Raw genomic sequence first — 27,607 nt, forward strand, 5'->3', positions numbered from 1 at the left:
GGGTGGGAGAGGGTTGGGGGGGAGAACCCGGGACGGGGGGAGGGTCAGCGGCCATCAGAGACTTATGATTTCTGATGTGCATTTTGATGCCATTGTTTTTATGTCCAATTTATGCTTATTTTCTTGAACCACGGATATTTTGAAGTGGCTGGCTCTCCCTGCAAACAGCAGAAACAAACAAATCTGTGAGCGGGGTAGGGGGCACGGGGTGAGACCCTTGCACCCCAGTCGGGCTCCGTTTCTGAGATTAAAAGGTCGAAGCAGCTGAGAGTTTGAACTGAAACATTTGCTCTCACCGACTTGTTCGAGATTGCCACGTGTGGCCCTGTGTTGGCCCTGAGCTGCTTTGTGGGTCTCCGGGCGAGGTGATGGCTGGGGGGGTTTCTTGAAGGCGAGACAATGACAGCCAGCAGCCAGGCGCCCAGAAATGCCCCGGCTGGCCCTGCTCGCGTGGCCCCACGCCGTCCTCATCACGGGAACAGAGGGCTGGGCCCAGTCCTGCAGGGTTTTCTCCACCAGCTACCTGCCGGCGGGGCCAGAGATCCCTTGAAGGACCGGGTCACCACTCGTAAATTCTCCCTGTGTTCGGTGATGACACCGGGCTGTGGGCTCACCCCGAGGGCACGGTGAGCCCAGCAGTGAAGCCTGACCGAGCCCCGTTTCCTGTCACTCCACGGGTGCGTTTGAAGAGGGGCTCTGAAGGTCATTAGAAGGCTTCAGATTCACTCCTAAGCCTCGAAGGGGGATACAAAGAGGCAGTTTTCCTCGTGGATCCCGAGTCCCTTTATGCCAGTCAGTGTGACCTGATCCCACGCACACCTCGCTCCCGCCAGCTTCCAAGGGCTCTGACTTACACAGGAGCTGGGGGAGGCTGGCGCCCCACAGGGAGTGTGCAATGGTGTTGTCGCCCTCACTGTGGGGTCCCGTGAGCTTTCCAGACACCTTTGCCCTAAGGAGAAAAGGGGGTGGAGGTGTGGGGCCTGCACAGCGGTGGTCCAGGTGTGCCCTCAGGTGGGTGGGCTCCCCGCAGGTGTATCACACCTTTTACTTTTTTTAAAATCTTTTTTTAATGTTTGTTTATTTTTGACAGAGACAGAGCATGAGCGGGGGAGGGGCGGAGAGAGAGGGAGACCCAGAATCGGAAGCAGGCTCCAGGCTCCGAGCTGTCAGCACAGAGCCCGACGTGGGGCTCAAACTCATGGACCACAAGGTCACGACCTGAGCCAAAGTCGGACGCTCAAGTGACTAGCCACCCAGGCGCCCCTAAAAAATATTTCTAAAAAATGTTCAATGTTTATTTATTTTTGAAGTTAAGAAAGAGTGTGAGCAGGGGAGGGGCACAGAGACAGGGAGACCCAGAATCGGAAGCAGGCTCCAGGCTCCAAGCCGTCAGTGCAGAGCCCGACGCGGGCTCGAACCCATGAATTGTGAGATCCTGACCTGAGCTGAAGTCGGACGCTCCACCAACTGAGCCACCCAGGCGCCCCGTATCACACCTTTTATTTGGGGGCCTTGCATTTGGCGAAGGAGCCACTGAGAACCTATTGATCACAAATTGTTCCAGGTCCAGGCAGAGGGCAGAATGCCCCCTCGAGGCTGTGTGGTGTGCGTTTTGTTTGCTTTAAAGGGCATGTGGGGATGCCTGGGGAAGCATTCGGCTCAGGTCATGACCTCACAGCTCGTGGGTTTGAGCCCCGCATCGGGCTCTGTGCTGACAGCTCAGAGTCTGTGTCTCCCTCTCTCTCTGCCCCTCACCCACTCGCACACTGTCTAGCTCTCTCTCAAAAATAAATAAACATTAAAACATTCTTTTTGGGGTGCCTGGATGGCTCAGTCGGTTAAGCGGCCGACGTCGGCTCAGGTCATGATCTCACGGTTCATGGGTTCGAGCCCCGCATCAAGCTCTGTGCTGACAGCTCAGAGTCTGTGTCTCCCTCTCTCTCTGCCCCTCACCCACTCGCACACTGTCTAGCTCTCTCTCAAAAATAAATAAACATTAAAACATTCTTTTTGGGGTGCCTGGATGGCTCAGTCGGTTAAGCGGCCGACGTCGGCTCAGGTCATGATCTCACGGTTCATGGGTTCGAGCCCCACATCAAGCTCTGTGCTGACAGCTCAGAGCCTGGAGCCTGCTTCGGATTCTGTGTCTCCCTCTCTCTCTGCCCCTCCCCTGCTCATGCTCTCTCTCTCTCTCAAAAGTAAATAAACGTTAACAACAACAAAAACAAATTTTAAAGGGCTTCTGACGGCACATTTCCCTTTAAGGAACAGACTGCATCCTGCCCGCCTCCCCAGCAGGGCCCTTGCACAGCCGATGGCCTTAGGGCCAGGCCTTGCTTTTCGTGTGTTACCTGAAAACCTGACAACTCTGAGAGTCGCTTTCCCCTCTAGGCCGACTTGGGCCGTCCCCAGGGGCAGACGTGATGCTGTCGAAGATGGTAAACGTGCCTGAGTTCAGTCTCCCAGTGAATCCCTTCCTTAGAGCGGAATCTGGTCCCTGTCCGTCAAGCCCCTAACAGCTGGGGCTTGTTTCTCCCAAGCCGGCCGTGCCTTCCTGTCCTCCCCGGAGGAGCACAGGACGTGGCTCTTGGGTGTGGATTCCCCACCGTGCCTGCACGGCCACATCGGGGAACTGTGCCACACGTCCCCACAGAGGTGGGGATAGAGCCTCTTGCCTCCCTCGGCGAGGCCCCAGCAAAGCCCACTGAGCCTCGTCTGACTGCTGTGTTACAGATTTCCGATTTTGGGCTGGCCAAGTGCAACGGGCTGTCCCACTCCCATGACCTCAGCATGGACGGCCTGTTCGGCACCATCGCCTACCTCCCTCCAGAGCGCATCCGGGAGAAGAGCCGGCTCTTCGACACCAAGCACGACGTGTACAGGTGTGTGACAGGTGTACAACAGGTGGGGGCAGGTGTGCAACGGCCGTGGGACGGGTGTGCGTGGGGGCCCAAGCGGGGGCTCTGCACCTCGATTCCCAGAGGCCATCAGACGTGAGGTCGAGTCCACGTGAAAGGGCTTGGGGTGTGTAGTTTGTCGGTCCACGTACCCCAGGTGTACAAGAGACCCTTGTCCCCTGCGAGTGCTGAGCCGAGGGTGGAGAACGTCACGGCTGGTGCCAGTTAGAGACAGTTCTGTGGCCAGCCCCCACACTGTAAATGCTCTGGTGTTTTTATGAAACATGGGGTTTTATAGCTCATCTGCTGGGGGAGCCTGCTGCTCGAAGTGATCTGTGTGTCTGTACGTGTGCGGATTTGCACTCCTGGAACCCAGTTCCCTCTGGCCCAGTGGCTTATGCTTCTCATGTCACTTACCTGTGACAGAGGAATGCAGACACATCGGGGGCTGTTCGCAAACCAGCGTCGGTGGGGTTTATGTGCTTGAGAATAATCCCCCAGTCGTTGGCGCCTTCCTTTTCCAAATCGCGAAGGTCTTACTCAGACCAGTTGGAGGAGAAGAGAGGAGGGAGCGTGTGCCTAAGCCCCTCACTGTGGCTCTTGTCTCACGCGTGGTGACTGTGGCCCTAAGCCCCAGAGCCCTGAGCTGTGCCTTTTTGACGTGACCGGCATCCGGAGTCCTGGCAGACTGGTTTCACGGTGACCATTGTGCGCCTGCCTAGCTGGGCTCTGAGCCGTCCGTCCGCTGGCGGACGGCACGTCGGGGGCTAGTCACGGCTTGTAGAGTTTGGGGAGAATGAGGTTCTGTGTTTACTTTGGAGTTGAGAGCTTCAGCCCTTGGACTTGCAGACTCGCGTTCGTTTTCAAAGGAGAATGCCCGCATCTCTGTCAGTAGCCGCTCTCAGCTCCGTGCAGGGTGGCAGCTGCAGGTTTAAGAGTTTTTAAAAATTAAAAAAAAAATTTGTTAGGTTGTGCTTTTTGGGGTATATTCAGAGTAGCTATATATACGACATAGATAGATAGAGAGGGCAAATATACTTTCCAACAGCCAAAAAAGGGCCCAGGACGGTGAGCCGGACCGCCCCCTATGTTCTCCGTCTACTGTCCCACAGCCTTCTGCGAAGTCTCAGTGAGCAGACCGCTCGCACCGCCCCCCCCCCCCCCCCCCGGGGCCGGAGTCGGCGTCTTGGTGCCCTGCACCTGCCACGAGATGGGGGTGACTTAGGCAGACACAGGCCCTTCTCCCCACGAGCTGATGTTCCGGAGTGGTGGTCCTTTTCCTCCCCTCCCTCCCCCCCCGCCACCCCCTGTCCCCACCCGCCCTGTCCCGCCATGCTGTCTGAGCTGGAAGCCCAGCTGGTGTGGTTGTGTCTGTGGTGTCACATCCGAGCCGCCATCGTGATGCGCTCCACAGTATGGGCGCCTGTGTAAAGCATCCATGGAAAATATCTTAGTGTCCTCCCCCTCCCCCTCTCCGTTCCCCCTCCCCCTCTCCTTTCCCCCTCCCCCTCTCCCTGTCTCTCTCTCTCTCTCTCTGTTTTCTTTGAAGACTCTGGAGTGGTCTTCCTCAAACTAGTTGCTGTTGGGAGAGCTTTTGACTTGGTTTGAGGGTCCTGCTCACAGATACTAACCCGGCCGATTTTCCTTGCAGCTTTGCCATTGTGATCTGGGGTGTGCTCACACAGAAGAAACCGTTCGCAGGTGAGTGGGCTTGTCTTTGGGGAAAGTGCATCCCTCTGTCTGTCCGGGGACACGGGAGGGCGCTCTCCGGGGTCCTGTTTGAGCTGTGCCTGCGGTCCGCGTTCCCACAGGGGGTGGTGCGGGGGTTGCTCTGGGCCACGGAGCTGGTGGGGCCATCCTGTGTGGCAGCGGGGACACTGCTCTGTGCTGCCCAGCGTGTCCTCCTGGAGCCCCGCGGCCTCTCTGCGTGCAGACAAGCAGTCTTGCGGCATAATTCACATTTCAGCAAAGGTTGCAATCTGAAGGGGATTTCTTTATTTAGGTGCCAGCTCGTGTGTGTGTGTGTGTGTGTGATGTAATGCACGTGACATAAAATCCATCCTTTCATCCGTTTAAAGTGTATGATGCAGTGGCATCGTACGTTAGCTGCTGTTCTGCCTATAGCACCAGAACGTTCTCATCCCCGCAAAGGGAAACCCCATGCCCATCCAGCCCATCCCCCCTGCCCCCCGAGAACCACCTGCTTGCTTTCTCTGTGGATTTGCCAGCTGCACTTATTTCCAGCTGATTCTGTTTTTGGATTTATATACAGATGGTAAAATACATACAAAACTTACCATCTTACCCAGTTTTAAGTGTGCACTTCAGTGGCAGGAAGCACCTTCACACTGCTGTGCAACCCGTCTCCGGAACAGTTGAGTGGATTTTGCACAAACGTGTGCACCAGGTCACCTCCCTTCCACTCGAGGGCTGTGACATTTCTTTCCCTTCAGGCAGCCGCTGTTCTGGGGTCTGTCCTCCCGGTGCCGATACCTTGACTTGTTAGAAAAATCGAGCACTTCTTCAGCCTGTCATTTTCCTCCACGGGCGCGTGGGTTATTCACGCTGTTTTGTGGTTTCACCAAAAATATCCAAAAATGCAGAGCAGACTCAACGTGGGGGCCCCGGGTCTGGGAGCCGGGGCGGGTTGGTGTCTGTTGTCTGTCCATCTGTCTCCCTGACTCCTCCTCCTCCGTGGAGGCCGTGGTCCGGATCCGTGCTGGTGTGGCAGTGTCCGCTCTGACCCCAGACTGTCCCACAGACACGACACCCAAGGCGGGCACGGGATACAAACGTCGGGAGCCAGGGCCCGCGTGTTTTACTGCCTGGGACGTGGGGAGTTCAAGGCAGAGAAGCAAAAGGTGTTTCTCGATCTTCTCCCATCTGTTTGGCAGCAGACAACGCTGCGGGCGTTGCTTTCCCATCATTCGGAGGGCCTCCAGGGATCTGGAAGCCAGTGTGCTGGAAATAGCGCGTGGATGCCCACAATAGCTCTTGCACAAGATTTAGCGGGAAGGCGGGACACGGCATCGCACCAGAAGCCTGGCAGGCGCCGGTGACTTGGGGCCAATTTTCCACGCCTGCTGACATGCGTGTGGTGCCCCTGCAGGGCTCCCCGGCCGCGGGCGTGCTGGGAACTGTGGGGTCTGGGGCGGGGCGGGGCTGGGGCTGGGCTGCTGGGAACAAGGAACTCGGAGTCCAGCTTGATGGACGTTGTGGTTTCAGGCTGAGCAGAGAGAAAAGTCTGGCCCGCTGAAGGTCACCTTGGGCCCCTTGGTCTGTGACCAAGATGAGGGTGATAGGAACGAGTTTGTTGTGCTTATAAAGGTCGGAGCAGAGGGCAGGGGGAGCCCCACATTATGAATTGCAGGAGGAAAGGCCCCCTGTTTATACAGCCCAGGTCTGAGCGTGCTCTGAGGGGGCAGGCGTCCCGGGGCACCATCGCTGTGGCTGGCTGACTGCACGGGGCACCCGGGGCCTGCGTTGCGGTGTAGAAATCAGAATTTCGGAAGGCTCTTGCGTCATCACAAGGCGATATGGGTTCGCTTGGAGGCTGGCCCACGTGACTTCGTGATTTATGAGTGTTGCCGCCCTTTGGTGCGCGCACGGGCCGCTTTGGAACATGTCTCGTCAGATACTTTCTCCTCTGAACCCTGGTCGCCTTGGAGTTTGATGCCCAGAAAGATGTGCCCTGTGATACAACGCACAGGCTCTGTTGGGTGCCTCGCAGAGAGTCTCTGCGGCCTGGAAACGGGAGAACAGACGTGCTCCGTAAGGATCAGGACCAGAGGGAGCCGTGGGCTTTGCGAAGGAAGGGCTGCCACCGGCCCCACGCTCCTTTCCTCCTGAAGGCGCGGAGCACGGCCCCCAGCCCCGCGGAGCCGCCCTGACCGGGTGCCTTCCCTTTGCAGATGAGAAGAACATCCTGCGCATCATGGTGAAGGTGGTGAAGGGCCACCGCCCCGAGCTGCCGCCCGTGTGCAGAGCCCGGCCGCGGGCCTGTGGGAACCTCGTGCGCCTCATGCAGAGGTGCTGGCACGGGGAGCCGCGAGAACGGCCCACCTTCCAGGGTGAGTCCGGGGGGCCCCCGGGGCTCGCGGCGCGACCGCTCTGCCGTGGCACAGGAGCTGGGGTCGACGAGCAGGCCCGGGTGGGGGAGGCCGTGCAGACAGGTGCACCGGGGCGGGCCCTGCCTGGACGGGTTGGCCACTCGCCTCTGGTCTCCCAGCACGCGGGGTCGGGGTGGGGCGGTCACTGCCGGCCGGCCGCCCCAGCTGCTGCCCGGTGGAGCCGTGCTCGGTGCTACGGGTTCGGACCAGGGGTACATCTGCAGGGGACAGAGGAGACCGCTCACTGTGGCTTTCTCTGCATTTCTTTTGGGGTCTTTCCCCCGCCCCCGCCTTGAACGGGTGCGTCCTTGGGTTAGCAAAGTGACTTCAATAAAATGAGAAGTGATTGTAACGTTGAAAGCACGTGGGGGGAAGCGATAGAGTGTCCCCTGCTGGGTGCCGGCCACCCTGGCCAGGGTGGGGACACGGTCTGGTGGCTCTTGCAGATGGGGCTCCCCGTGGGGAGGGCTTCTTTGGGAAACCAGGACACCGTGACTCCTCCTTGGCACCTGGCACGACCCTGCCAGGTCGCAAACGGTAGGCCCCCCGCGTGGCCCCTACAGAGGTTCTATGGGGATAACCTAGGAGCTCAGCCCAGCCGGTGGCCTGGGCAGCTGCAGCACCGACCGGTCCCCTGGGGTGCGGCCTCTTCTGTCCCCGCCCGAGTCACACATGTAAGCCACGAATGTGGAAGTCATTGTCCAAGTGATGTGCCCTTTTCTGTTTTCTCCCCAAAAGAAATTACGTCTGAAACCGAGGACCTGTGTGAGAAACCCGATGGTGATGTGAAGGAGACAGCTCAAGATCTGGACGCGAAGCAGCCCCTAGAGCCCAAGAGCCCGGTAATGGGGACCTTCCCGGAGGTGTCATTTGTGGGAGGGGGGGTCTCATGTTTTCACCCTCGAGTCCTCCCTTTCTGCACATTCCCCTGCTGTCTGGACGGGCCTCTTGGCTCACCCGGCAGGCGGAGCCCTGTCCTGTGCGAGCAGCCACAGGGTCCCGTGTTCAGGAGCCGGTGGCAGGTCGCGTGGCCGGCTCTGGTGGCCCCAGGTTCCTTTCCCGCCCAGCCGCATCCTGTCCCCACCTCCTGTCTGCGGTTAAGAGTGAACAGTGTGGGCCCGCATGTGACCTCGAGGAGCTGCTGGTCGGATGCTCTTTGAACCAGGGGAACAGAAGGGCCGTGTGGGCCCTGTTGCGGGGCGGGGGGTTCTGGGTTCCTGTGGTCTGGCTGTCTCGCGCCCCTGACTTGGAAACCTGGCCACTTTGTCACCGCCACTCGTAAACGGTTACCGCCGGGGGCACCCGCGTAGGTCACATGACCTAGGTGTGATGAGAGACCCCGAGGCTACGGGTAACTCAGTGTCCGTAGCGGACTCGCAAAGGGAGGCCTGACGAACTTCCTAACGTGCCGTGTGGCGGGAGGCCACTTACCCCAGGCATCCGCGTGAGGCCGGGAGATGAGTCCACGCTTGAGGTGTGCCCACGGTCTGAGCATCAAGGGGCGTGTGCGCGAGGGTGGGGAGCAAAGGTGTCTGGGGGAGGCGGCCTGCCCACCGATAAGGGAGAGCAAGGCACCCGGTTCGCGGGTGCGACTCGGGGCACGGAGCCACCAAGTCCGAGCGGATGGCAGTTCCCAAGGAGAGGGGGGGACCGGGGACAAGCGGGCGTGAGTCCGGAAGAGTCGTGAGTCACCCTCGGGTTTAATCGCGCTCCAGAGACCTACCTTTCTGGAAGCCCGTCAGGGAGACCCTTGCAAAGGCCCCGTTGGTACGTGTTGGATTGGGGCGCGCCGGTGACGCTGTGGCTGGGCCCGTCCCTGCGCCCCCCCCCCACGCGGCCCCCCAGGCAGCTCGGAGGGAGGGGCGCAGGGACCCCCAGCCCCGTCCCGTCTCCTCCCTCCGCTGCTTGCTGGTGCTGACCTGCCAGAGTGGGCGCGGCCGGCATTCAGGCGTCACATTCTCCCAGCGCGGTCACGGTCCACCCGTCGTCCAGGTGGCCCTGCGCGTGCGCCACTGCGGGGACGGCCTGGGCTCACGCCGCCGGGCTTCCTGTTTTCATGGAGCCGTCTCTCCCCGCCTCTCCCCAGAGCTGTGCCTCTCTGCCTGGCGGGCCCGGCGCGGTGTCCCTGGGCTCCCCTGCGTCTGCGTGTGGCGGGACGGCCTGAGCGCCCTGTGTGGCTGTCTGGGGACCGAGCGTCCCCTCGCCCTCCGCCGTCCCCGCCTCTGTCCTGGCTGCGTCTCACCCACCTCCCTCTGCCTGGTTCGCAGAAGCCCGTGTGCTCGCCTCTCAAGCGGGCCTCCGCCCCGACCTTCGACAGCAACTACAGCCTCTCCGAGCTCCTGTCCCAGCTGGACTCGGGCACCTCGCAGACCCTCGCGGGCCCGGAGGAGCTCAGCCGCAGCTGCTCCGAGTCCAGGCTGCAGTCGGCCAGCAGCAGCAAGAGGCTCTCGGGGGTGTCTTCTGTCGACTCTGCCTTCTCCTCCAGAGGGTCGCTGTCCTTGTCTTTCGAGCGGGAGCCTTCCACGGGCGGTAAGCGAGGACGCCGTATCCTGGGAAATCGTGAGCCCGGCTAAGGGGCCGTAGGAGCCCGCGAGCAGCTCAGAGAAGCAGGCATCCAGCTTCCAGACCCAGTTCTTTATTTTCTGTCCCCCGTAGCTAATCGGCCTGGGGAGTCAGCGGCATAGCTGGCTCACCGAGCGCATATCTGGAGGTGGGTGCTGGCCGAGCGGCCGGCCGAGCGGCTCCGGGGGCATCACTTAAGCGTAAGGGGGACGGGCCAGGCCGCCAGCTCTCACCTGTGCTGACACCGGGTGTAGGGGCTGGCATCGGGTTTGCGGACTGAGAACCCTGACCTGTATCGAGGGAGTCCAGATGATTCTAACCCCACACCCTGCAGATTTCTCTTGTGTAGAGGCCAGCCCTGTACCCCCTTTCTCTGATACCCCTTTCCTTTCTTGTCTGTGAGCTCTCTGCTTGTTTCAGCCATGCATTGTGATGGCTGAGTTGTCCCTGGACGTTATGACACCTTGGTCCCGTCTGTATTCTCCCTGTTGGCGTGGGGTTCTTCTCAGTTAGGTGACCTTATCTGTTTATGTTGATTTCGATGGGTTTTCCTCTTGGAAGGGGCCTTTTCTGTGCCCCTGCCCTAAAAATGCCGGTCCCCGGGTCCTGGGGCTGGCCCTACACTGTAGCTCCTTTGCTGCCCCCGGGGAGGCTAAGATGTGGTCCTGTCCTGCCCTCTGAGTGCTGCAGCCCCGTGAGGAAAACACGGGTTTTCATGCTCAGGGTGACAACGGTATAGGGGGGCCAAGTGCCCCAGGGTCGTGGAAAGAACACGGACCCCAGCAGGAGGGGCAGTTTGTTTTTCCTGGCAGATCAGGGAACTCCTTCTGGAAGGAAGTGCTTTTCCTGGATGCACTGAGCCTCCTGGGATTTTCAGAGTGGAATATTTGGGGCAAAAGAGGGCATTTGGGGTTGAGAAAACACCTTATGAAGACACAGGGGTGGGCAAGACCCAGCCGGGCGGCTTGACTGGAGGTAAGCGGTGGGTGATGGGGTCGCACAGGAAGGAAATACCCCGTCTCTGGGAGAGAAGTATGCTATACGACTCTCTCTGGGTCTGATACTCTCAAATGGCATCTTCGTGCTCACACGCGGTCAGTTCCCATAAAGACACAGATGTCGTCTGGGTGGCTTGTGTCTTCTCGAATTCCACCCTATACCCCCACCCTCCCGTGCAAGTCCCCTTGAGAACGTTTCATGTGAGGGAGGGGCGGGCCTTCTTTCACGCAAATCGGAGGCCAGACACCGTGGTGGGAGTTTTACGTTAAATAGAGGCGAGGCTGCATGTGGAGGCTGGGGCGGGGAGCGGCCGGTGGTCCTGGAAAGGTGTCCCTGCTGTGGGAGCTGTCAGCTCTCAAGTGGACTGGGACGCCTCCTTGGTCTGTGCCTTTCATTCTGTTTCCTTTTTTTTTAATGTTTATTTTACTTTTGAGAGAGAGAAAGACAGTGCACGAACAGGGGAGGGATGGGCGGGGGGAGACAGAATCCGAAGCAGGCTCCAGGCTCCCGGCTGTCAGCACAGAGCCCGACCTGGGGCTCGAACTCACGAACTGTGAGATCGTGACCTGAGCCAAAGGGGGACGCTCAAACGACCGAGCCACCCAGGCGCCCCATTTTTATTTTCTTAACAAAGCAACGTTAGCCATCACTGCCATTTTCTGAGCGCAGACGGGCCGAGTTCTGCGCCCTTATCCGATGACGGCCCTACGGGACAGCTAGAATGACTTTTACTTTGCGAGTTGGCGGGAGCCCCTTGGCCTGCCCGAGGTCTTCCCCCTGCACCGGAAATCTAATAACACGGTGGGGGTGACTCCTGAGTGGTTTCGGGCACACGGCGACCCGGAGGCCGCTGGGGAGGCGCGGGCTGCGCGTTAGGGCGCCCGCCAGGCCTTGGGAGCGGCCCGCAGCCCGAACCTCGTATCTCTCTCCCCCAGATCTCGGCACAGCAGACGTCCAGAAGAAGAAGCTCGTGGATGCCATCGTGAACGGGGACACCAGCAGGCTGATGAAGATCCTCCAGCCCCAGGACGTCGACCTGGTCGTGGACGGCGGCTCCAGCCTGCTGCACGTGGCCGTGGAAGCCGGGCAGGAGGAGTGCGTCAAGTGGCTGCTGCTCAATAACGCCAACCCCAACCTGACCAACCGGAAGGGCTCCACCCCCCTCCACGTGGCCGTGGAGAAGAGGGTGCGGGGCGTCGTGGAGCTCCTGCTGGCCCGCAAGATCAGCGTCAACGCCGCGGACGAGGACCGCTGGACGGCCCTGCACTTTGCGGCCCAGAACGGGGACGAGTTCAGCACGCGGCTGCTGCTGGAGAAGAGCGCCTCCGCGAACGAGGCGGACTGCGAGGGCCGCACCCCCATGCACGTGGCCTGCCAGCACGGCCAGGAGAGCATCGTGCGGATCCTGCTCCGCCGGGGCGGCGACGTGGGGCTGCGGGGCAAGGACGCCTGGGGGCCGCTGCACTACGCCGCCTGGCAGGGCCACCTGCCCGTCGTCAAGCTGCTGGCCAAGCAGCCGGGCGTGAGCGTGGACGCGCAGACGCTGGACGGGAGGACGCCGCTGCACCTGGCCGCCCAGCGGGGGCACTACCGCGTGGCCCGCGTGCTCATCGACCTGCGCTCGGACGTCAACGTCTGCAACCTGCTCTCGCAGACGCCCCTGCACGTGGCCGCGGAGACGGGGCACACGAGCACCGCCAGGCTGCTGCTGCATCGGGGCGCCAGCAAGGAGGCGGTGACCGCCGAGGGCTGCACCGCCTTGCACCTGGCGTCGCGGAACGGGCACCTGGCGACCGTCAGGCTGCTGGTGGAGGAGAAGGCCGACGTGCTGGCCCGGGGGCCCCGGGGCCAGACGGCCCTGCACCTGGCCGCCGCCGGCGGGCACGCGGAGGTGGTGGAGGAGCTGGCCAGTGCCGACGCGCTCGACCTGTCCGACGCGCAGGGGCTCAGCGCGCTGCACCTGGCCGCCCGGGGCCGGCACGCCAAGACGGTGGAGACGCTGCTTCGACACGGGGCCCACGTCAACCTGCAGAGCCTCAAGTTCCAGGGCGGCCCCGTCCCCGACCCTGCGCTGCTCCGGCGGAGCAAGACCTAGCCTGGGGACCCCATGCGGGGTCCCTGGCCCGTCGCGTTCCGTAGCGGGGACAGAATGACGCCGGGCCGGCCGGCGCCGCGCGCCTCGTCTGTGGCCCGGCGGGGCGTTGACCGGGCGGCCGGCGAGAGGCCGGTGACCGCTGACTCTTGATTCGTCCGGAGCATCCGCTCGGCCGCGTTTCCCTCCGGAGGCAGCTGGGGAGAATGCACTTGGCTGTCGACCCGTCCGCCGATCGGCAGCCCCGCCTTCTGCAGTGGTGGGGAGGGAAGACGGGTCGGAATCATTTCGTTGCGTGTCTTGCTCCTACTGTGGGTCCGTCGGTGGCAAAGCCGTGGGTGGGGCGCAGTTCACCCCGGCCTCAGCCGAGCCACCTGGGACCGCTCGGAGCGCAACTTCTGGGGAGGCGGGAGCGGGAGGCACCGTGTCTTTTTATCTGCGTAGCCAGCGGCAGGCAGAAGAGCCTGTTTCCGGAAGTTTTAGTGGAATTCTTGTTTCATAGGCTGCCTTTAATAGACGAACGCGGAATCGCCTGTTGCTTTAAACCTGTTAAAAAAGTCCGTGTCGGCGGGTTGTCTGGTTTGTGAAGAGTGAACACAAAGTCATAAGGTTGGTTTTGAAAAGCGAACGAACAGCAAATCCGACCGGCTCTTTCATATCCAAGTTTGCCCTCCGCTCAGCGGTCGCGGGGGGCCGCACGCGCACCCCGACGGTGCTACGTGCCGTCGTTCCTTGTTGCCCGAGAGGCGTTTGGAACTCTGGCGTGAACTGTGTCAAGACAACGTTCATGCTTCATCGTTGCGGTTCGGGACGTCAGTGTTATTTAGCTAGACGAGCCCCCCTCAGCCGGGGGTTTCTTTCCCGCTCTGATGTTTGGTGCGGTGGTTATCCGTGCGGAGTGCTAGTGTCCTGGGGTCTTAGGAGTTTTCTGACCTGCCGGACAAACGCCTGCGTCGTGCGGGAGCCTTGGCCTTAGGATGCCACCCCCGAGGCGGCTCCAGGAGACAGCGGCATGCTCTTGGATGTAAAAGATGCGTGTTCCTTCCGTGTCTCCCGTGTCCCCTGTGGTGTCCCCTGTGGTGCCCCCTGTGGTGCCCCCTGAACGCTGTGGACTAGGTTTGCCGCAGGGCGTGAGCCTGTGTGCAGACATGTGCTGTGGCCTGGTGCACAATACCGAGATTGATGTTAATGTACCGTGTATGTTAATGTGAATCTGTGGGCAGGATACTTCTTTTCTATGACAGGAAATATCCGTACCGCTTAGAACTGGCTATGTTTTAATATGCCTCCTGCGTTCACTCCAATATGCTACCGTTGTATAGAATGTGTGGAAGACAGTTCTGTTCAATGTCAATAAAACCAAGTCCTCTTCTACTCCTGGAGTCGGCGAGACGACTTTTTCTTATAAATGAGTGCAAACAATCTGATTTGGGAAAACCAGAGAATTCAGTTCAGGCAGTCATGTGGTTGGACATGCCCTTCTAGAAGGGTAGTCTGGGTGCTCTGAATTAACCTGTGGCATGAGGGGAGAAAGGACGTGGAGGGTGGCCCCAGGCTTCCTGCCTCCTTAGCTCGGCCCTTGTACACGGGTGAACCAGCAGAGAGATGATCTCACCTTGGTAGAACAAGTTCCTCACGCCAATGTTTTTATGTGTTTTTAAGTGTTTATAATTCTTATCTTTATATGTTAAACTTACATTTGGACATAGTTTCAAGTTACAGGAAAGTTATAATACGTAGCACTCTGGTGTACCTGTTACCTAGGGTCCCCATTCACTTACATTTACCTCATTAGCTTTATCATTCTCTTTTCTTTCTCATCCATCTGCCCACATACCCATGCATTCACCTGCCCATTTTATCCATCCATCCATCTGCCTGGCCACCCACCTGCCTATCCCTCCCTCCCTCTGTCCATCCGTCCATCCATCCATCCATCCATCCATCCATCCGTCCATCTGCCTGGCCACCTACCTGCCCATCCATCCATCCATCCATCCATCCATCTATCCGTCCATCTGCCTGGCCACCTACCTGCCCCTCCCTCCCTCCCTCCCTCCCTCCGTCCATCCTTCCATCCATCCATCCATCCATCCATCCATCCATCCATCCGTCTGGCCACCCACCTGCCCATCCCTCCCTCCCTCCCTCCGTCCATCCATCCATCCATCCATCCATCCGTCCATCTGTCCATCTGCCTGGCCACCCACCTGCCCATCCCTCTATCCCTCCCTCCCTCCATCCGTCCATCCATCCATCTGTCCACATACCTCTCCATCCACCCATCTGTCTGAATACATTGCAGTGTGTCCCATGACCCCTAAATACTTCAATATGTATTCCCCCCAAATAAGGACTGTCTATATAACCACATTGTACCAATCAAAACTAGGAAATTAATATTGATATAATACTACCATCTCATCCACAAGTCCCCAAATTTCATTGACTGTCTCAAAAATGTTCTTTACAGAAAAAACTACCACTGGGAGCAACAAGCGAATCTTCCTTCCCTCTTTCTGGCTCAGGAACCACCCCCTTCCCCCCAATTTTACTATCCTGACTCTTGAGTCTTCAGTCCTCTGTTCCTCAGTCCTCTCTTTTATAATTTTTCCTCTTGGGGGGAAGTACAGTTATTTTGTAGAAAGTCCTCAATATAGGTTAGTCTTAATTCTCAGGATTTTTTTAGTGACGTATTTTTGGTGCAAATACCACAGATGGGATACTGGGTACAAAGCAGATCTTTCGCTTCTCCCTTTTTAATTTTTTGCTTCGGTATGCAGTCATGGATTCCCATTTAATCAGGGGGTTCTACTTCATCATTGTCATTTATTTGCATGTTCAAATGACCCCCAGTTTGGCCAATTCGAGTGTCCCCGTGCCAGCTCTTGTGTCCCTTTGATGCATCCCGGTCGTTGTTTGAGCCCCTCTCGCTTTCTGACACGAGAGTTCAGGCTCATCTTTCCTCCCTCCACCCTGGCCCCAGAGGCAGTCATTTCTCCAAAGAAGCCAGTTCCTTCTAGTGAAGAATGGGATTTAGATACCAAGATCCAGGGGTTGGATGTGTTCATTGTTCCAGGACTGCCATTCCCTCCAGGCTTAGCAGACAGATCTGGGAAACAGTGTGTGAGATCTGTGTGTCTTTTTTTTCCTTCAAGTTTATTTATTTTGTGGGGGGCGGGGAGAGAGAGAGAATGAGCGGGGAGGAGTAGAGAGAGGGGGACACAGGATCTAAAGCGGGATCTGTGCCGACAGCAGCGAGCCTGATGTGGGATTTGAACCCACAAACCGGGAGATCGTAACTTGAGCCGAAGTCGGACACCTAACCGACTGAGCCACCCAGGCATCCTCAGATCCATGTATCTTATTGAGAAGCATAATTTCACATCAGTGCCTTCAACTACAATCTAACGCCCCAGGGTTTCTTCCCGCTTATCCATATGTGGGTCTAATTCCTCTGATGGCGAGGAGGTTAGTCCTCGTGGTCCTGAACAGACGTGCACGTTTGCTCAGCTCCCGCGTATGTGATACACCTTCCTGCCACGCTGGCTGCCGCCTCAGCCTCTGTCCCTTCACACGGGCTGAGCCGGCCAGGGTTCTCTTAGCCTCGTGCCCCCTAGTGCACCAGCCACGCGCTCCAGCCCCACAGAATGAGGATTCCTTTCACAGAGTTTTATGCCCGGAATCAAGACTTAGGGAACATTTTTTTCTTAAGACTCTGCTACTTGGCTTAACGTTACATTTTTCCTCCTTCCCGTCTCCGAGAACTTGGGCATTCCCCCCCCTCCCCCCCTTCCCCTCTGATCCCTATTCCACGCTGTTTCATTTAGGAGCATCTTCTGGTTTCAGGGCGCCATGAACTTTTCTCTTAGACCCTCTGCTTTAAGAAAAAGCTGAGCCTTCGTTCCCGGGAGGAAACAAAGGGGTGGGTCTTATAGTTCACGTACTCTGCTGTTGCCCTGGGGCTAGTCCCTCCCGGGGCCCCAGCCCTGAGCAGCATCAGAAACGCATACCAGCCTTTCTTCAGCAGCTCTGGGAGGGGGAGACCCTAGGTTCGAGAAGAGAAGCGGTTCTCCCCGGCCGGAGCAGGCACAGAGCAGCACCGTTGTGCACTGACGTTAAAGCTCACAGACTGTCCCGCTCACCGCAGCCTGGGATGATGTCAAAACCAGGGGGCTGGGCGGGGGAACACGGCACCAAACACACTCTGGTGATTGACCAGGATATTCAGGTTGGGGACCACCTGGCTAGTAGCGGTAGCAAAGGTCTCGGCCCCAGCCTCTCGTTAAGATCTGCCACTGTTCACACTCCACAGAGCCGGGCACGGAGGACCCGAGTGTGAGTGCTGGGTTTCTTCCTATGCCCGTCCCTGCTCACCCCCGGCCAAGCGAGAGGCGCGGGCCCCTGGGCTCAGGTGCACTGTGACTTCGTTGCCAGCACATCTCCTTTCTCGACACACGCCTGAAGCCACAGGGGGGTTGCACACCCGGCTTCCTTAGCAAACAACTGGTTTGGCACTTGACTGCCCCACCCCCAGCGCTGATTAGCCAAGTCACCCTCTCTATCCAGGTCACTGAACCTGAATCCAGTTCTCCAGGACTCTGTTTGCCAGAGGCATTTCACTGCCGCTGAGCCTGGCTGCCGATTACAAAAGCGTGGGCGGGGCGGTGGTGTTATTAAGGCTTCTTGCTGACACCTCAGCAGAAAGGGAGCGGGCGTTGTAGACGTCGATTCGGAGGAGAGAGAATCCTTGCCCCTGAGCTTACGCTTGGGCGGCCGTGTTCTTGGAAACATAGACTCTTAACCCTGGACAAGTTTTCCTCCCCTCCCTCCCTCCCTCCCTTCCACCCTTCCTTCCTTCCTTCCTTCCTTCCTTCCTCCCTCCCTCCCTTTATTCTCAATTATCATGGGAATCAGGAGTTCAGAACGTCCCCACACGGGCCCTGCACTGGACACTGTGTGTGAGACCTCCAGGCCCGTCTCCTGTGGCTGCGCTCTAACATCTGAGATCAGGTGGACAGCGGCACTGTTGTCCCTTACGGGAAGAGAGGCACCGGATGGGCATTCTGTTCCACGGAACGGTACTAGTCACGCATGTGGGCCACACCGGCAAAGAAAGTGTACTTACTACCTCATGAAAATCCAGGGTCAGGAATGGCTGGATCCAGGTGTTCGCAGTGTTACCTCTCCTTGATGTTGGCTTTACTGCTGGGCCCAAAATGGCCCGAAATCTCCAAGCCTAAACAATCTTGGCTCAAGGATCCCAGTAGAAGAGCTTTTTCTCCCAATAGTTTTACTTTCCCAATCCCCAAGCATCATTCGTAGGTTCTTAGACGCCCTTCCCCTCCCACCCCTACGTTTTAACAGCTGTGAGAGTTGATGGCATTGTGCAGCTGAAACTGGCAGCATATTTTCTCCTTTGGAGGCGCTTAAGATAACGGGGCATCTTGCAGTTCATGGTATCTCAGAACGTTTGCAATATGGCGGCCCCCTCCCTGGCTGTGTCCACCCTTAACACCAATCATGGCAGGCAGGGGAAGAGAATGTTCTGGCCCAGCCTGGTTGATCTCATCCCCGAACGTGGGGTTGGTAGTTTCCCAAAGGAAGGTCGAGATGCTCCTACTGGAACAGGTGGGCTAGAGGCTGGGTATTGACAGCCACCGGTGTCCCCACACGGGGGCCCTCTGTGGAGCGTCCACAGAACGCCCGGAGCCAGCCGTGAGTGATTTGGAGCCGTGTGGGGTGTGTGGCTTTGCGTTTTCTCAGGGAAATAGATAGTAGGCTCCCCGATCCAGAGAGCCCCTCTCAGAACCCTGGGAGAAGGGGACTGAATGTTCTGGAAAGGTGTTGCTGGAAGCCCAACAATGCAGTCGCTGCCCGATGGCTTTGAAGCCGCAGCAGGTGGGTCACAGAGACAATCTGGGGGCCACCTGCTAGATGCATCAGAGGTGGGGGACAAGCCCCAGGTGCCAGTGCTCAGTGGAGCCCCCGGACGATGTCTAGAATGAAGAGGGTTGTCTTTAGCCGCTGACCACTGCCCGGAAGGGGAGGCAAAGAGCCAGCATCCCAGCACCGGCCGGGCTCCCTGCTGAGGGGACGGGTTGGGGACAGTGTTCCTCACCCCAGCGGGACCCGCAAGGCCGCCCTCCTAATTGAAGGGAAGAAGCCACCGGATAAGAGGGAACAGTCCCCTGGCTCAGGTAGCCACTCTGCGGAGCACAGGAGAGGAAGAACATTCTGGAGCCTCCTAGGGAGGCAGCCGCTGCGGGCCTTGGTGACGAAGAGACTAACAAAGACTAAGTTGTCGCCCAGGTTAATGGAAAGTGCTAAACTCTACATTTAAAATGTCTGCCTCGGGGCGCCTGGGGGGCTCATTCGGTTGATCGGTTGATTGACTTCGGCTCAGGTCATGATCTCGTGGTTCACGAGTTCGAGCCCCTCCTCGGGCTCTGTGACGCGCTAGGAAGAGACAAAAGCAAGCCGGCTGCCGGACAGGAGATGCTCTTGCTTACCGGTTTCCACACCGGGGTATGTGCAGTTACAAGAGGAAATATATAGTCGTGCGTGGTTCCTCCCAAAGCGGGAGTGGTGCTGCCCCAGGGAGCCGGGCGGGTTCGTCAAGCCTCCGTCCCTCTGTGACAGCCAAACAGAACGCGGTCTCCCTGCGGGTGTCTTCCTTCCTCCTCACTGCCTGGCCCAGCCGTCCCACTGGGAGGACCGGGAGGGGGGGCTGGGGGTCGGGGGGCGGGGTGAGGTGGCCAGTGGACAGAAAGGAGACCTCGGCGGTGGCAGCTGTCCCCTCCGGGGCTGCGTGTGCCTCTCCTGTGCCTCCCAGGGATGAAGCCAGATGGGGAGGGACTTGCCTCGTGACGGCTGTCCCTGGGGAGGGCGCAGGGCCGTGTGAGACCCCGTCCGCGCCTTCGGGGTGGTGACGCTTTAGTTGGGGGGAAGGAGAGGCGAGTGACGTGGGATGATGCCAGCGGGGTGGAGGACAGGAGGCTCCCACATCCTGGCCCTGGGAGCTCAGAGAGGGGAGACAGGGGCCAGCTGGAGCTGGTCTTTCCGGGGTGGATGGGAAGGGGGGAGAGGGGAGCAGATCTGGGGGAGGGAGGGCACCGATGGACGCGTCCCAAGGTGGGAGCTTGGAAACACCCTTTCACGGAAATGGGGAGGATGCGCTGTGTTTCCCTCCAGCCAGAGGTCCGGCAGACGCGGAGGGGCCTGCCTGGTGCAGCTGGTGAAGCGGATCCCAGCCTGTGTCTGGATGTCGTCGCCTGTGGACGGCCCCGGGCCTGGGGGACAGCACGCGGGAGACGGCATGGGTCCGTCAGCCGGCTGTGCGGTCTGCGGACTCTTCCTTCTGGTCCGCGATGAGAAGCCCAGAGCCTGAGAACAAGCATGCGGAAAATGTCCAGCCACCCGACCGAGTGACTGTGTGACCGCTGGACCTGGCAGGAATACTTTCGGGGTGAAGGCAGCAGCCTCTGAAGGCCGAGGAGACGCCCGGGGCAGAGGTGGGGACTGCTGGCCGCCTTTCTGGGAGCAGTTAGACCAGGCCTCTCCCCACCCTGCCCTGCGCCGCTGCCGGCTCTCTCCCTGCCCCACGCCAAGGACGGCTTGAATCTGGATGCGCCTGACCCAACGACTCTGGCACATCTGGAGGGGGGCTGGGGAAGGGGCTCGGTGGAGGAAATCAGGCGGATTCCATGAAGGGGAGAACCGGGCCAGCTGGCTCTCCAGCCTTCACCCCTCTGTCAGCACCCAGCTCCTGCAGGGGGGAGGAGCCCTGCAGCCCAGGCGGGCAGAGGCCACGCCCCCATCATCCCGCAGAGCCGCCTCCAGATGGATGGGCCCACCCGTGCACACAGGGTCTCCAAACATCGGTTACTAACTCATGTCTGGGAAATAAGCGGGGAACCCACTAGACGCAAAGAATGCCCCTCGCGGGGAGACAAAGACACCACCCCAAGCCACCAACCAAGCCGGGGGTGGGGTGGGGGGGCTGAGCGGGGGGAAGAAAATGGAGACAAAGCATGCATCACAAGAGAAATTTGTAAAATCTATAAGCATTTCAGAGAGAAAACAGGACATTAAAAAAATTTTGGGGGGGGCGCCTGGGTGGCTCAGCCGGTTAAGCTGCCGACTTCGGCTCAGGTCATGATCTCGCGGTCCGTGAGTTCGAGCCCCGCGTCGGACTCTGTGCTGACAGCTCGGAGCCTGGAGCCTGCTTTGGATTCTGCGTCTCCCTCTCTCTGACCCTCCCCCGTTCATGCTCTGTCTCTCTCTATCTCAAAAGTAAATAAACGTTAAAAAAAAATTTAAAAAAATTTTAATGTTTATTTATTTTTGAGAGAGAGAGAGAGAGAGACAAAGTGTGAGTAGAGGAGGGGCAGAGAAAGAGGGGGAGACATAGGATCCGAAGCAGGCTCCGGGCTCCGAGCTGTCAGCACAGAGCCTGATGCGGGGCCCGAACTCACGGACCGCGAGATCATGACCTGAGCCGAGGTCGGCCGCTCAACCGACTGAGCCACCCAGGCGCCCCAAGAACAGGCCATTTTAAGTAGATGGAAAGCAGGACGGGAATGCGTGCGTGCGTGCACACACATTCAGAGGACAGAAGTTGGAAAATTTGTGAATGTGATGAGAAGGGCAAGTCAGAATCATTCCAGCAGCCCCGTGACAGGAGGGCCGGGGACGGAGACAAGGAAACACCCCCAGGCTACAGGACAGGGCGGTCACGTGGAGGTGGCAGCAGGTGCGCAGAGCATCCCCGGCCGGATAGCACGCACAGCACTGGCGCCACGCCCTGGAACAGCAGGAGGGCGCTCAGAGGCCCTTCCGCAGCTCCCCGGGCGGGACTTCAACCCACAGCATCAGGCTTCTAGACAACAAAGCAGAAGCCAGAAGCCAAACAATGCCGGCAACATTCTGAGGCAAGTGCCCTAACTTCCCCCTTTAAGCCTCAGCGTCCCGCCCACGTGCCGGGCTCCCTTCCCCCTGCGCTGTTCTCTGCACCGCCCACTACCGCGCGGGAGCCGAACCTTCTAGCTGCAGGGTGGAGCTGACTTCGAGATAAGTCCGTTCTGTAGCGAGCCGTCCATGGGCATTTTGCTTTCACTCACTGTGTTTCGTTTCCAAGAGCTCGACTTCCTTGCTTCCAGATCTGCCTTGCGTTGTTGGGCACGTGTCCCGTGTTCAGGTCTTAGCTTTCCACCTGTCGTCATTTGAAATGCGTTTACTTAAAGCCGTTATCTGATCATCTTATTGCCTGAGAGTCTCAGGAATCTCGTCTCTCTGTTTATCAGGCCTGCCGGTCGATCGTCTCCTCGCGGGTCATAATTTTGGATTGTGAGCTCATGTTCGGCAGGGCCGTGCCCGTGGGAATCGTTTGTGCCCGGGCCGAGGACGTGTTTGTAAGAGGTTCGTGTTTGTAAGAGGTTCGTGTTTGTAAGGCTCGAGGTCGTCCTGTGATCACTCTTATGTGGATTTTAGGGCTGGGAAAGGGACAGACCCAACAAGACAAAATTCTCAAGGGGAACTGCTTCAATCTGGGGCACAGGCTGGGACAGATATGCCTTAGGTGGGTGTGTTTCCTCAGGGCCCTTCAAGGGGGTCAGGTGCAGCCATAGCTCTAGGCCTTACCTCCTGCCCCTGAGACGTTCGGCCCAAGCCCCCTCGTATGGGACGGCGCTGGTCTTTATGTCTCTATTAGCCTCTGGAGATTTTGGTCCCTTCCTTCCTGCTATGTTTAGTTTAGCTAATCATTTAAAAGGAACCTCCCATCTTGTACAACCTTCCCAGCTGTGTGGTAGAAAGTTCCTGTTCCAGTCCACACAAGCCAGGGGCGCGCCGCCTCGTAACTGACCATCCCAGCGATGTACACGAAGTGAAGTTTGATTTCATTCTCGGCGCTAGGACTCACGGGGTGGCTGTGGGCGCGGGCGAGGTTGTTACGAACGCCGTCTTCCGCCTTCGGGAATGAATACCTAAAACGTCAAACAGGAAAAGCGAACCAATGGCGGTGTGAGCATGTGATGGGCGAGCGCTGGAAGAAAAGATTGGACCGTGGCCACCTGCGTGGGAGAGCTGGCTCGGGGTGGGCCGGCCATGGGCCCAGAAGCTGTGGCCTTCTCTCTGGGGGGGGGGGCGGTTCCCCAAAGTACCAGAGTCAAGGGGATCTGTTGTCACTTTTCAGGGCAACTGCCTTGACTTTCGCCATTAACACAAGCTGTTTTGTGCATCTCCCGGTGCGTGAGACGGGGCAGGTGCTGGGAGCTTCCCCGCTGTCGGGCGGGAGGAGGGGGGATGCGGATCAGTGATGGCCGGCTGACGTGCACCTCAGTGGACCCCGAGGCCCACCGCATTGATTTAGAACTGGTCGCCTGACTTTGTGATGAATCCACACTGACTTTCTCTTCTCCACGCAGCTAAACCTCTGCGCTCACGGTGGCTTCTCGGGAAGGCAGCATGACCAGGGACATTTCCTCCCCGTCCCTTTAGCCCCGAGTGGGAATAACCGATGTTTACTCGATGCTGAGTAACTGGGCGGGACTTCCCAAATGAGCTCGTTCCTCGTGCTCCCTTTTCTCCACCCAGACTTCGGATTAACCTCCCCAGGAAGCAAAGGCCTTTGCCTGGGACCCTGGATCAGACCCTACCCCGGCCTCCTCCAGCTGCCTGGGCATGTGGGCAAACCTAGCTTGGGGGGCGGCAGAAGGCACGGGGACCTTTATTGTTCCGGTGGCCACCGCAGGGAGAGAGCACAGCGTTCGGTCAAGGCCGTGGCCTGCCCCTGCCATTCCTGACCTGGTGCCCTTGGTCCAGTCGCGATGCCGGGACACTGAGCTGGTCTAAAGTTTCATGAACCGTGAAGCACTATTGCAGGCACGTGACTCAAAAGAATTGCAAACAAAGACTCAAAGAAATACAGGTGCACATCCTCTGGGTGCTGTTCCCAACGGCCCGGAGGGGAGACAGCCCCATGTGCCTCAGCGGGCGGACGGACGAACAAATGTGCTCCATCCGGACGCTGGAGTATTATCAGCCGTGAAAGGGACGGAGTCCTGAGGACGGGTGACAGACACGGAAGGTCACGTGTTACATGATTCCATGTGCGCGAAGCGTCCAGAACAGGCAAATCCACGAGACGAGGTTGGCGTTGGGCAGGTGCCCGGGGAGGTGGATGAGGAGGCGCAGCTGAACGGGTCGAGGGTTTTGCTTTGGAGGGTGGGAATGTGTGAGCTGGACGGAAGCCGTGATTGGGGATGGCTACCTGGATCTTGTGTGCATATCACCTCAATAAATTTTTTAAAAGCGGGGGGCGCCTGGGTGGCTCAGTCGGTTAAGCGCCCAGCTCTTGGTTTCGGCTCAGCTCATGGTCTCGCCGTTCGTGGGATCGAGCCCTGCGTCGGGCTCCGTGCCGACGGCGTGGAGCCCGCCTGGGATTCTCTCTCTCCCTCCCTCTCCCTCCACCCCCTCCCCCTGCTCTCCAAGCAAAGAAAACCTCAACAGAAGCAGTGCCAGCAAATGGCCGGTGTGTCACCGTTTGCTTCCATCCCGCCAACGAGGCGGTGGGTGAGTTGGCTCGCCAGGAACTGAGCCCGGGTGCTCCCGTTGTCCACACTGACTTCTCTCTTGTTTTCTGATTTGCCCCGTTGCTTTTCTAGGTGCGTCACCGTCACGGAAGCCAGCTAGGCCCGCTACGCAGCGCAAAGAAGCCAGACTAAAGCGTTCACTCTTTCATCCGCCTCCCCTGTCCTTGGGTAGATGCTCCTCGCGCAGGACCGCGTTCCTGCCAAGCACCAGGGGTCACCTCCTGTCCTCTCGGTTAGAAAGGGCAGTGTCGCCGAGTTCACGGACTTCCCTGCGCCTCTGGTCACCTTCTGAGGGATGTCGGGTGGTGAAGACAGCCGGCTTCGGGGAGAGGGAAGGGAGGAGGCTCAGAGGTCCCCGGCCCAGGGAGCCAGCCTTCGGGTGGCTGCTGGGTGACAGTCCTGGGGGGCCAGCGCGCTGGGGTGTCTCAGGGCCCGGCCGCTGGGAGTCACCTTGATGCTGGTGGGAAATGGTGCTGTGGGGACACAAGGGGCCGCCTGGGGTCACCCCCAGAGTGAGTTCTGGACCCTTTTGGGGGGCCAGCTGGGCAGTGGCTTAGAACAGCATCCCTTCCTGTGGCCCCAGCATGCGAATGAGGTGCTAATGAGGAGTGAGCCTCCTGGCCTTTTCTGGCTTCTTCCCAGCAGATCCACGAGCTCTCGGGACCCGGCTTCTCGGGACTGGAGAGAGGGGCTCACACCGGGGTGGTGTTCAGGTCCCCCGTCCCCACCCTGCGCTCCTGCCGTTTCCACGCTCCCCGCGAGGCTTCCTCCCCAGGCCAACTCCACGATGGGAGCTTTGTCTTCGTGGGAAAGGGGCGGCTCAGGCAGCGGGCCCCCAAACCACACCTTTTGGGGCAGTGCTTCTAAAACAGCAAAACAAAAACACTCCCCAAAAGGCCGAGGAGATTGGCACAGAGCTTTTGGGGGCGTGCTTCCTGGTGACTATTAGCTGCGGCCGTCACGACCACCACGCCCTGGCCGAGGCGATGTTGAGGACGGAGAGGTGGGGCTGGCATATTCAGGGGGAGTCTTTCAGGTTATTTCGCTCAAATCTGACCCTTCCAGAAGGCTTCTGTGAGCTCTGACTGGCCTGGGGACCTGTGTGGCTGATGCTCGTCACCAACACCTGTCAAGGGCTTGGCCTCCTTCCTGGTTGTGGGGCAAAGAGCAGCTCAGCCCGCCCAAGACTCTGTGTTTGCCAGGGCTCTCCAGAGAAACATAGCAAGAGGATGCGGGTATATAAATATTACGAGGTTTGTTTTAAGGAATCAGCTCACACAGTTACGGAGGCTGCCGGGTCCCAAAGCTGCACGGGGGCCGGAAGATTGCGGACCCGAGGAGGACCCGATGTTGTAGTCCAGATCCGAAGGACAGCTGCTGGCAACATGCCCTCTGCTTCAGGGGAAGTCAGCCTTTGGCTCTATTTATTCCTTCAACTGATTGGACATGGCCCACCCCCATTATGGAGGGCAATCTGCTTGACTTTGAATTAATTCGAATGTTAATCTCATCCTAAAGCGCCATCACAGTAACATCCAGAATAACGTTTGGCCAAATGTCTGGGCACTTTGGCCCAGCTAGCCTGACACATGAAATTAGCGGTCATATTCCCCTTCTAAGCAGCCTTGTGTGCCCAGGGCAGCACAGGATTGCTAAGTTGCTCAACCCAGGCTCCTACTGGGCGCCCCTTCCACTGGATGAATGTCATTGTCCTCGCTTGGCATCCAGGTAAGCTCAGGGGACAGAAGGGACTGGTTCCCCCAGGGGTACCCGTGGTGCCGGGCCACACTTCCTATCTGCAGAGAAGCATCTGGAGGGAGGGGTTAGCACAGATAACCACGCAGCTGCCGGGCTCGCGAGGCACCAGAACTGCTTCTACTCAACTGGGCGCATTTTTCCCTCGTTTATCAAAGCTGGTGTGGCCTGTTGGGACCTGCCACAGGAAACTGTCACCTAGACCTACCCAAGCAAGGCCTTCCTGGGGCGGGCCGGCGCCGACCTTCAAGTGGCCTCCCCGCTGTCCTCACGGGGCCTCTCTGCACTGTCAGCCCAGGGGGTCCCCCCTCCCCTTGGAAGGAAGCTTCTGGGGGCCTGCCAGAGTCAGGGCATCGAAGCCAGGGGCCAACTTGCCTTGACCTTGTTCATTAAAACAGAAGCCAATGCCACCGTTCCCAGGGGCTGAGGAGGCGGTGGCCATTCTGTCTGTCCCCACCGAGGACCCTGACTGTGCTTCAGGGACCAGGCGCAGCGGTGGGAGCCCGGACCTGGGCTTCTCACACACAGAGAAGAGTGCGGTCAAAGGCATGAGGTGTTGGTTTTGGGGAGACCCGGGGCTGACGCCTGTGTAGCCCACAGTGCCCGGCATGTGAAAAATGTGGGCGGGATTGTGGGGTCCCCCCATCTTTACAAAGGGCAGGTCCATCCCTAAGCATCGCTGGCTTGTTAAGGCTGCTTTTGCAGGCTTTAGCAAATAAAAACACAGGATAAGAAAGCTGTAACCGCAAGCTGCAGCTGTAACCGCAAGCTGCCCGGTTACATTTGAATTTCAGAGAAACAATGAATCATTTTGTAGTGTATGTTCCAAATATTGCATAAGACAGTATCCAAAAGTTATCAATAATACAGCTTCTGAATTTGTATTAAAACTTAAAATTCTCGGGGTGCCTGGGCAGCTCGGTTGGGTAAGCATCTGACTCTTGATTTCAGCTCAGGTCGTGATCTCACGGTTTTGGGAATCGAGCCCCACGTCAGGCTCTGCACTGACAGTGTGGAGCCTGCTCGGGACTCTCTTTCCCTCTCTCTGCCCCTCTCCCCTGCTCTCTCTCTCTCTTTCAAAGTAAATAAACATTTTTAAAAAACCCTTAAAATTCTCATTTTTACTAACATTTTATTCGAAATTTGTATTATAAAAATTATTCGTGATTTTAAGCATTGCATGGGACTTATAAAGATTTACAAGTAACTTATGAATATTTATAATGTATAACTTATGCTTTATTAGGTATGAATGCATATGCTAAAAATAGTTTCTTATCTGAAATTCACATTTACTTGGTGCCTTGTATTTAGTCCGGCAACCTTACTTATGGAATGTCTTCCTAGTAAAGCTTGGTAATTTGGAAAGTAGAAAACTTTGTTTCCCAACGCTCCAGAATTTGGATTTCTCCCAAGTGGGTTTATTCGGCAGGCTTTGCCGCAATCCACACATACCATGACTCTGTTGGCGAAGAGGTCACGTTACCTGTGTTACAAAGAATACATTCATTGCTATTTGCAAAAGTGGACAGAGAACGAGATCAGGATTCTCTTCAAAATGTTGGGTCCCTTAGTCGCTTGTTTCTGTCTTTGGTCCCC

The 27,607-nt window shown here is 58.3% G+C and overlaps 1 protein-coding gene across 6 annotated transcripts in view; it reads left to right on the forward strand.

The window, feature by feature from the left end:
* Positions 1–14,033, forward strand: part of RIPK4 (receptor interacting serine/threonine kinase 4) — a 32,779-nt gene extending 18,746 nt beyond the window's left edge. For all 6 annotated transcript variants that reach the window (XM_047846962.1, XM_047846959.1, XM_047846961.1 and 3 more), the window contains 6 exons: positions 2,734–2,882; positions 4,549–4,598; positions 6,809–6,967; positions 7,745–7,848; positions 9,274–9,535; positions 11,503–14,033. In XM_047846962.1, the coding sequence (XP_047702918.1) occupies positions 2,734–2,882; positions 4,549–4,598; positions 6,809–6,967; positions 7,745–7,848; positions 9,274–9,535; positions 11,503–12,662 (1,884 nt within the window). In that variant the 3' untranslated portion in view covers positions 12,663–14,033. The remainder of the gene's footprint in view (positions 1–2,733; positions 2,883–4,548; positions 4,599–6,808; positions 6,968–7,744; positions 7,849–9,273; positions 9,536–11,502) is intronic.
* Positions 14,034–27,607: the final 13,574 nt, after the last annotated feature.

Source organism: Prionailurus viverrinus, unplaced genomic scaffold (genome assembly GCF_022837055.1).
Source record: "Prionailurus viverrinus isolate Anna unplaced genomic scaffold, UM_Priviv_1.0 scaffold_42, whole genome shotgun sequence".
Taxonomy (NCBI): Eukaryota; Metazoa; Chordata; class Mammalia; order Carnivora; family Felidae; genus Prionailurus; species Prionailurus viverrinus.